At 50.2% G+C, this 9,965-nt stretch overlaps 1 protein-coding gene across 3 annotated transcripts; it reads left to right on the forward strand.

Annotated features, from left to right (window-relative positions):
• The first annotated feature begins 1,745 nt into the window (after window positions 1-1,745).
• PIGO (phosphatidylinositol glycan anchor biosynthesis class O) lies at window positions 1,746-9,143 on the forward strand. 3 transcript variants are annotated; one of them, XM_054584697.1, is made up of 12 exons: window positions 1,760-2,245; window positions 2,547-3,058; window positions 3,679-3,822; window positions 4,006-4,129; window positions 4,446-4,605; window positions 4,815-4,994; window positions 5,248-5,472; window positions 6,721-6,772; window positions 7,343-7,549; window positions 7,763-7,977; window positions 8,559-8,629; window positions 8,784-9,143. In XM_054584697.1, coding segments are annotated over exons 1-12 (2,022 nt in total). In that variant the 5' UTR covers window positions 1,760-2,243; the 3' UTR covers window positions 8,914-9,143. The 3 variants fall into 3 exon arrangements, with proteins under 3 accessions (XP_054440671.1, XP_054440672.1, XP_054440670.1); XM_054584696.1 differs by having other exon boundaries at window positions 1,746-1,788; window positions 5,248-6,772; XM_054584695.1 differs by having other exon boundaries at window positions 5,248-6,772.
• Window positions 9,144-9,965: the final 822 nt, after the last annotated feature.

Genomic DNA, 9,965 nt, shown 5'->3' on the forward strand with positions numbered 1-9,965 from the left:
GGGTGATGAGGCCTGAACTGTGGTAAGGGGCTATTGGGTTGGAGGTGAAGGGATAATTAGACATTTCTGAATTAGACTTTATCCATTTGATAACTATGGAACCCCAGCTGTATGCCATATGACACCAAGGATACAGTAATAAAGAAATTCCCTGCTCTCAATGAGCTTACATTCTATCTAGAAGGGACAAACCATTAATAATATGTATTTCAGATGCTGATGAGTTGTGCTAAGGAAATTAAGGGAAGGAAGGAAGATGGGGAATTGGGGTGGGGTCTGTAATATTAAGTAGAGGGTTCCAGGAAGCCTCACTGCTGTTATATTTGAATTTAGATACGGAGATGAGGAAAATCTGGGAGCAAATTAGGAGTAAATTTGGGCATCTGGGAGTAAAACTGATAGAGGAGATTGATTGCAAATGCAAAGGCCTTTGGGAAGAAGGCCTTCTTTAGGAAGAGCATGTCTGTCATAACGAAGAGCAGAGGAGCTGCAGTAGATGGAACAGGGTACGGGAAGCACGGAAGTGGCAGCTAGATGAATCCGAGAAGCTGGGAGCTGGTGTGCAGACCTGTAGGGCTATGTGGGGCCACTATAAAAACTTAGGTTTTACTTTGGTATGAAAAACCAGAGAGAAGTTTTTGTTTTTAATAGTAGCTTTACGGAAATAATAATGCACATACAATACAATTCGCCCACTGAAAATGTAAATTCAGTACTTTTGTAGCACATTCAGAGATGTGCAACCATCACAATTTTAAAACATTTTCATCACCGCTTCCTTGTCCCCATCTGCCACAAAAATGCTGTATCCATTAGCAGTCACTTCCCTCTCCCCAAGCCCTAGGCAACAATTCACTTTCTGTCTCTCTAGATTTATATATTCATATAAATGGAATGATATGATATTTTATTTATCCTTCATCAGTGAAGGCCATATGGGTAGGCTTCACCTTTTGACTAACAGATAATGCAACTGTGAACATTAATGTGCAAGTGTGTGTTTGGATATGTTTTCATTTCTCTTAGGTATATACCTATGAGTGGAATTGCTGGACCATATGATAACCCTATGTTTAACCTTTTGGAGAAGTTCTGGCCTGTTTTTCAAAACTGCTGCACCATTTTACAATCCCAACAGCAGTGTATGAGGGTTCAGATTTCTCCACATCCACGCCAATACTTGTTATTTACCATTTTGATTCTAACTATCCTAGTGGGTTTAAAATGGTATCTCTAGCATTTCCCTGATGGCTAATGCTGAATATCTTTTCATGTGCTTATTGGTCAGTTATATATCTTTTTTGGAGAAATGTGTATTCAGTTCATTTGCCCACTTTTAGATTGGGTTATTTGCCTTTTTATTATTGAGTTGTAAGATTCAGTGAGACTGGAGAGAGGGAAAAATAAAATCTGTCAGTTGGAGTCAGCGAAAGGAAAAGGGGAAAATAATTATTTATCCCTATTTTACTGTTGAGGTGATATCCAATAATGACGGTGAGCGGAGGATCTAAGCTTCAGGTGGGCTGATTCCAGAGACCTAGCTCTTAGTTTTAACCAAGGATGGAGGGTGGTTCCTTGAATTTGTCTGCCAACGTTGCCTCTTGCTCCAATTCTCTTGAATACTGTAATTTTACTGAACTCTCTTACCAGCCCTGTGCTCCTTGCAGAATTTCTTCGGAGGCGCCGGCAGATGGCGATGTGGCCCCCGCGGGCCGCTTTGTTCGGCGCGGGCCCGTCCGTGGTGTCAGGTCGCAGGCGCCGCCGAGGCATTTCCGGGCGCCATTCAAGGTGAGCCAGGGTCTCCGAGAACCGCTTCGTGAAACCCCTTTCCTCGCAGTAAGGGAACTCTCCCCCAGCTCGCAGCCTAGGTGCCCGGTTCTGGGGTCAGGGTGCCCAGGTGGCGGCCGGGTAGTCGCCGGAAGAGGCAGAGCCATTGGGACACCTGCATCCCGGTGAGGCCCAACGGACTCTAGACCCCACACCTCTGCCCTGCTACTCGAGGAGGTCTCGCCGCTGGTGTGGTGATCCTGGCCGTCCGGAAGCGGAATGTGACACCTCCCCTTGGCCCCCTCGGTCCCCGCCAGGAGCCTCCAAGGTTGTCCTGCGGCTGCGAGCCCTGACCACCCCAGGGGTGCTGAGGTTGGCAAGGAGAGGTGGAGAAACGGATTGACAGAGCAGTCTACCACTTGGAATAAGTTTCCCTCGTGGACTGTGTTTTTCATCATTAGGATCTCCTGGAGTACATGTGAGAATTCCTATGCTCCACTCCCAAAGATCTTGATTCAGTAGCTCTGGGGAGGGGCCTGGAAATCAGCATTATTAATAGCCACTCTGGGTTCATGCCCATAGTCTACGGATCTCACCTTCAGAAACACTGCTATAACTGGTGGAGAGAAACATTGCGTTGGGTTGGCAATGGAACTGTTTATCTTCAGGAAGGCTTCCAAGAGGAAGTGATTCTATCTGGGCTTTGCATTGAGGCACCAGAATACCCACTGGTTCTTTGCCCCACAGTGATGAATTCTCTTCCCCTCCGCCACCACCAGGATGCAGAAGATCTCAGTGCTGCTCTTCCTGATCTGGATCAGCTTCCTCTTCTACGCTGGCATTGCCCTCTTCACCAGTGGTTTTCTGCTCACCCGTTTGGAGCTCACCAACTACAGCAGTTGCCAAGAGCCCCCAGGCTCTGGGCCCCTTCCATGGAGGAGCCTAGGGGAGCCTGGGGCCTGCTGGATGGCTTCGAGATTTTCCAGGGTTGTGTTGGTGCTGATAGATGCTCTGCGATTTGACTTCGCCCAGCCACAGCGCTCACACATTCCTGGGAAGCCTTCTGTCTCTCTGCCTTTCCTGGGCAAATTAGGCTCCTTGCAAAGGATCCTCGAGATTCAACCCCACCATGCCAGGCTCTACCAATCTAAGGCTGATCCTCCCACCACCACTATGCAACGCCTTAAGGCCCTCACCACTGGCTCACTGCCTACCTTTATTGATGCTGGCAGTAACTTTGCCAGCTACGCCATAGTGGAAGACAATCTCATTAAGCAGCTTGCCAGCGCAGGTCAGTCTGGGCCTCCTTTGAGGCTAGAAGTATTTTGGCAAGTTTCTCCTTTAGAAGTCAGAGAGCCAGAACTTTGGGTGTCTGGCTGCATGTTTGATTGTACTGTGGGAAAACAGAGGAAGAGAAAAAGACCATGTCCATGCATGCAGGGAGGACAGGTCCAGGCTTTGTTCTTCTGGAGTTTCTAATCTGCATGGGGCCCTGGTTTTACTTTTGGGACACTCTCAGTAAAGGAGCAGGGGAGAAACGGAGAGGAGATGTGGGTCTGGATATTGTCACAAGTGTGGAAGAGAGAGCAGAGGGTTAGGCTCTGTGCATTCATTGACTTGGAAAAAGGAAGATAAACCCAGGAAAAACAGCAGCAGAGATAGCCAGCAACTAAGAAGTAGCAGAGCCTTGTGTAGGAATAAGGAATGAGAGGCCTGGGTGGAGTATGGTTGTCAGTAAAAGTTTCCTGGCAGAAAATTTTAGACTTTGAAGGATCAAGAATTGTTGGGTGAGATTTCTGTGCCTTCGAGTGCATGGTTAGGATTTCTGATGCGTCTTTAAAGGGCTTTCTCTCCTCTTTTCCCTTGCCCTGACTCCTGTTCAGGCTGTGACCCACTCTCATGCCTCTGCAGGAAGGCGTGTGGTCTTCATGGGAGATGATACCTGGAAAGACCTTTTTCCTGGAGCTTTCTCCCAAGCTTTCTTCTTCCCCTCCTTCAATGTCAGAGACCTACACACAGTGGACAACGGCATCCTGGAACACCTCTACCCAACCAGTGAGCATGGGGCAAGAGGCAGGCCTAAGACGGGGCTGGGAGGGCTGCTTCAGTCCACAAATTCTGAGCCTTCAGTGGGTACAGTGGCTTGGGCTTGTGTCCCTAGACATAGGAGCATCAGATCCTGGCTGGGTTTGAGGAGGCGGCCTTGGTCCCCTGTGCTCAGTGTTCTCCCCTTCACAGTGGACAGTGGTGAATGGGACGTACTGATTGCTCACTTCCTGGGTGTGGATCACTGTGGCCACAAGCATGGCCCTCACCACCCTGAAATGGCCAAGAAACTTAGCCAAATGGACCAGGTGATCCAGTGAGTGTGGGATATTGTCTGGGGGATTGGGTTTGTGTCTGAGAATCTAAGGATATATGATCCCAAGAGAAAAAGCCCTTACCTTGGAGCCTCTTCCCTGGCTGGATTCTGTCTTCTCTAGGCCTTTGTCTGAATCTAGGGGCCTTATCCATCTTGAGTAGCTCAGTGTGTGGCTTTGGGCAATAGGGTTATTACTGAAGAGGTATCTCTCTGCCAAAGGACTAGGCCCCACTAATGGAAGTTATGGCTGGGGGTGAATGGGCCCCTGAGAAAAATCTGTATCCGTCTTTATCACTGACACATTCTTGGCCCCCAGGGGAGTTGTGGAACGTCTGGAGAATGACACACTCCTGGTGGTGATTGGAGACCATGGAATGACCAAGAGTGGGGACCATGGAGGGGACAGTGAGCTGGAGATCTCGGCTGCACTTTTTCTGTACAGTCCCACAGCCCTCTTCCCCAGGGCCCCACCAGAGGTGAGGCCTGAGAGGTGTGCTTTGGTTTCCAGGTATTCAACCTGTGTCATGATCATGGCATCCTTGTGGATCCTTCTATTTTAAGCCCCCAAATTCAAGACCACTGAGCATCGCCCACTCCCATTTCCCACCTACACCCCATGTCTTCCATCCCAAGCACTGACTTCAGCTCTGTGGTGAACCTATTGACCCCTGTTCTTGTTCCCTAGGAGCCAGAGGTCATTCCGCAAATCAACCTTGTGCCTACGCTGGCTTTGCTGCTGGGCCTGCCCATTCCATTTGGGAACATTGGGGAGGTGATGACTGAGCTGTTCTCAGAGATTGTAGACTTCCAGCCTCACTCCTCTGCTCTGGCCCAAGCTTCAGCTCTCCATCTCAATGCCCAGCAGGTAGGTAATGGGCTGGGTTTCCAGGTGCCAGAGCTATGACAGACATGGGAGAAGCATGACCCCACTCTGTTGTCCTATGTTCAGCCTTAATCTCACCTTGCATAGCCATGTCCTCCTTTCATTATCCCTCTTTCTCCCTGTCCTGGACAGAGTTTGCTTCCCTGATTTCCAGGTACCCCCTTTGGTAATACCTGTCTTTGCCTCAGTCCCAATATCTGATCTGTTCCCCTTGGCCTCTGACCTTTTCTGCCAGGTGTCCCGATTTCTTCACACCTATTCAGCTGCTGCTCAGGACCTCCAAGTTGAGGAGCTGCATCGGCTGCATAACCTCTTCTCCAAGGCCTCTGCTGACTACCAGCGGCTTCTGCAGAGCCCCCAGGGGGCCGAGGCAGCACTACAGACTGTGATTGCTGAACTGCAACAGTTCCTGCGGGGAGTTCGGGCCATGTGCATTGAGTCTTGGGCTCGTTTCTCTCTGGTCCGCATGGCAGGGGGTGCTGTTCTCTTGGCTGCTGCCTGCCTTCTCTGTCTGATGATATCCCAGTGGGCAACATCCCCAGGCTTCTACCTTTGCCCTCTGCTAGTACCCATGGCCTGGGGTCTGGCTGGGGCCATTGTGTGTGTAGGGCTCCTGGCAACTACCGAGCTGAAGCAGGATCCAGTGGTTCTAGGGGCTGTGGCTGCAATGGGCTCACTCCTACATTTTCTTTGGAAAGCCTGGGCTGGCTGGGGATCCAAGAGGCCCCTGGCAGCCCTGCTTCCCACCCCTGGGCCTGTTCTATTACTCTTGCTCATTCGCTTTGCTGCTTTCTTTTCTGATAGCTTTGTTGTAGCTGAGGCTAGGGCCACCCGCTTCCTTTTGGGCTCACTCATCTTACTCCTGCTTGCCCAGCTTCACTGGGAGGGCAAGCTGCTGCCACCTAAGCTACTCACAATACCCCGCCTTGGCTCTTCGGCCCCAACAGGCTCCCCACAGCACAGTGGAATGCATGCCCTGGGGCTTGGGGTTGGGTTGCTTTTTTGTATAAGGATAGCTGGGCTTTTTCATCGCTGCCCTGAAGAGACACCTGCTTGCCACTCCTCTCCCTGGCTGAGTCCCCTGGCGTCCATGGTGGGGGGTCGAGCCAAGAATTTGTGGTATGGAGCTTGTGTAGGGGCTCTGGTGGCCCTGTTAGCTGCTGTACGCCTGTGGCTTCGCCGTTACGGTAATCTCAAGAGCCCTGAGCCCCCTGTGCTCTTTGTGCGGTGGGGGCTGCCCTTAATGGTACTGGGCACTGCTGCCTACTGGGCATTGGCATCAGGGGCAGATGAAGCACCCCCACGTCTCCGGGCCCTGGTCGCTGGTGCATCAGTTGTACTGCCCAGGGCTGTGGCAGGGCTGGCTGCTTCAGGGCTCTTGCTGTTGCTCTGGAGGCCTGTGACGGTGCTGGCAAAGGCTACAATGGGTACTCCAAGGACCAGGACTGTCCTCACTCCCTTCTCAGGCCCCCCAACTTCTCAGGCTGACCTGGATTATGTGGTTCCTCAAATCTACCGGCATATGCAGGAGGAGTTCCGGGGCCGGCTGGAGAGAACCAAATCTCAGGGTCCCCCGACCATGGCCGCCTGTCGGTTGGGGAATGTCTACTCAGCTGCTATGGTCACGGCCCTCACGCTACTGGCCTTCCCACTTCTGCTATTGCACGTAGAGCGCATCAGCCTTGTGTTCCTGCTTCTGTTTCTGCAGAGCTTCCTTCTCCTGCATCTGCTTGCTGCTGGGATACCCATCATCACCCCTGGTAAATACATATCTCAGCTCTGGTTCGTCCAAGGACAGTAGGGTTGTGAGTTTGGCCCCTTTTCTTTTCAGGCTGATGTTCCTCCTCAGGTTCTTCACCTTGACACAGGGTCTCATGCCCCACACAGTTGGGAGGGTCTTCCTGATGTCCTCTCCCTTATCTGCTGTAGCCAAGCTCACTGGCTCTCAGGGCCAGCAGCATTCATGATGAGGGAGGGAAACGACGAGTACTCCAAAACTTTCTTAAGAAAAAGCTGCATCCTCATGAATGCATTTTCTGGTTTTCCAGTCATGGGAGTGGTGAATTATGAGTATATAATGTCATAGTGAGCTAATGTGTATATGAGAGAGAAAGAGATTTTCCACAGCGAGGTTCAGATTAGAGTAACAGGGCTTCGTGCCTTGGAGGGAATTACAATAACAAAGTGTTGACTATAGGAGGTTGGGGTGATGGGCATGTTTGTGTACAAGAATTAACATCGACGTATAGAAGTAGTATATGATCAGGGGGCAGTAGGCTATGGATTAGGGAATGGAATATGACCATAAAGAGGCTTATTTCTTTCCCCAGGTCCTTTTACTGTGTCATGGCAGGCAGTCTCTGCTTGGGCCCTCATGGCCACACAGACCTTCTACTCCACGGGTCATCAGCCTGTCTTTCCAACCATCCATTGGCACGCAGCCTTCGTGGGATTCCCGGAAGGGCATGGTTCCTCCACCTGGCTGCCTGCTTTACTGGTGGGAGCCAACACCTTTGCCTCCCACCTCCTGTTTTCAGGTAATTCCTCATTCCTTCTTTGCTTCCATTGTTTACTCTGGCTTTGTAGAAGGAAAGTAACTTCCTGGATTCGAGTAGCATGATGCAGTTTTGGATCTCTTGCACCCCTGTCCTATGTTCATTAGAGACTGAGTGGACTAGGGTGGTTGAGGGCCAGGCTGGTGTGGACCCTGGGTTCTCCACTGATTCTAGCTCTGCCTTCCTCTGAGATAGTAGGTTGCCCATTGCTCCTGTTCTGGCCCTTCCTATGTGAGCATCAAGGGTCCCAGAGGAGGCGGCAGTCCCCAGGGAATGAAGCTGAGGCCAGAGTGGGGCCTGAGGAGGAGGAGGAACCATTGATGGAGATGCGACTCTGGAATGCACCTCACGACTTCAATGTAGCACTGCTGCAGCTGAGCCTCAAGTACCTCTTTGTCCTTGGTATTCAGGTGGGTAAAGGGGAGACATCATAGAGTTAGTGACCTTTTCTTATGTGTGCTCATCACATTCTTTTTTTTTGTACTTTGCTGAAACCCGGGGTGAGAGCCTCGACTGAGACACAGATAAGTGAAGTGGTTGCCCAAGATAGTGGCCTCAAATAGCAGTATTGAAACTTGAATGTGAATCTCGTTAATCCTAGGCTTAGATTGTTTCCTGTCTACAAGCTAGGTTTGGACCCTGTTGGTTACATTTGGGATTACTCCATTATTGTTCAGACTGGAAAAGCTGAGGTGATGGCCGGGATTCTTTCCCAAGGTGTGGTCACGGATCTTCCTCCTCTCCTTCAAAGGCAGAGGGTGTGGTGTGACTGTGAAATCTTCCTCCACCCTGGAAGGCAGAGCCTGAGTGTTAGCAGCACAAATGATGGGGCCAGAAAGAGAATTAGGTCTCCTCAGTGTTTGCCCAAGCTCAGGGTTTTTTCCACTGACACACTACTTTCCACCTCCTCTTATTCTTCACAGGGACCTACAGCAGCGCTCTCTTCCTCCTTCTCTTCCTAACTAACTTGACTCCTCCTCTCCTCCCTTAGATTCTGGCCTGTGCCTTGGCAGCCTCCATTCTCCGCAGGCATCTCATGGTCTGGAAGGTGTTTGCCCCCAAGTGAGTGGATTTTGCTTGAGAATTAGAAGTGTTGGGGAGGATGGAACTGGGAACAAAGAATAAACATCCAGGGTGGACAAGGTTTTGCCTCAGCAGGGAAAAGGCTCTAGACGTACTCCTAACGTCCCCTGATATTCTCCACCTTTCTTTGCAGGTTCATTTTTGAGGCCATGGGCTTCATTGTGAGCAGCGTGGGACTTTTCCTGGGCCTAGCTTTAGTGATGCGAGTGGATGGTGCTGTGAGCTCCTGGTTCCGGCAGCTAGTTTTGGCCCAGCATAGGTAGCCTTGGCTCTGGGGGCCACGGGGAGAACTGGAGAACAGTCTAGTCTGGCCTATACAGGTGCTGGATCATCTGCAAGAGAGGCTCAGCCTCACCTCTTAGCACCATGCAGCCAGGAGCTACTGGCATCTGGGACTTTATTATTTTATAATTAAAAATCATGATGGGGCCTGATCCTGAACTCCTGCTTTGGATGCATCTGAGGGACTGGGGGGTAGTCTCCAAAGTGAAATAAAATAATAATGTAAATATGTGTGTTTGAGATGTGGGGAAGTGCCCACTATTCTACAGGGGCTATTCGGGGGGGGAGGGGTCAGTCTCCCTTTCCACCAGCCACCAATGGAATCAGTTCTGCAGAACTGCTTTACCTAAGAGCCTTTGGGAAGTGGTTGGAGTTGTGTGAATTCATTTCTCCCACATCTTCCCAAATCACTCTCACTATCTCATCTGCCATTTTCCTTTGCTATGCAGAATATTTTATTATATTTTTATCTTTGTTAACTGAGATGGCTGAAGAGACAAGCCCGGGCATATTGGAGCACATAAACTTTCACTGTCTTAAAGCCCCAGTAGTGCTGTGAAGTGATTGCCCAAGGGGAACACCCTTTCCCCTTCACTTCTGTGGAGGCCTCCCTAGTTTCCCAAACTGTTGCCTTCTATCAGACCTACTTGCCCAGCCTAAAGCATTCCTTGTCCCACTGATTATTCTTGGCTTGATGCCAAAACTATGAATCTAATGCTCCTCATGTATGTCTCCTGTGTCCTCCATCCACCTCACTACTCCTGTGCCATTTAGAAGTACTGACATGAAATCCCTGCAGAAATGTCCATCAAAGGAGTAAGGAAGAGGCTCTAAGGAGAAGGGTTAAGACTGAGGTTTGAGATTCAAGGGTACTCAGGACAGGAGGAGATGAGACCACTGAAAGAGAGAAGAATGAATGTTAAAGTTGTGGGATAGCACCTACCTTTACTTGGCAGGGTAAGAAGAGAAGCTGAGTAGCAGTGAGTGTGTAGTAAAGGCATTCACTGCTGTGGTAGTTAAAGGAAGAGTTCTA

The sequence above is a fragment of the Pteronotus mesoamericanus genome, unplaced genomic scaffold (genome assembly GCF_021234165.1).
Source record: "Pteronotus mesoamericanus isolate MK-2021 breed Mesoamerican mustached bat unplaced genomic scaffold, CSHL_Meso_final contig_78, whole genome shotgun sequence".
Lineage (NCBI taxonomy): Eukaryota > Metazoa > Chordata > Mammalia > Chiroptera > Mormoopidae > Pteronotus > Pteronotus mesoamericanus.

Coding starts and splice junctions, on each gene's coding strand:
- PIGO (XM_054584695.1), top strand. Junction 4,606..4,814: donor TCCCCAGGGCCCCACCAGAG/GTGAGGCCTGAG, acceptor CTTGTTCCCTAG/GAGCCAGAGGTCATTCCGCA. Junction 6,773..7,342: donor GATACCCATCATCACCCCTG/GTAAATACATAT, acceptor TTCTTTCCCCAG/GTCCTTTTACTGTGTCATGG.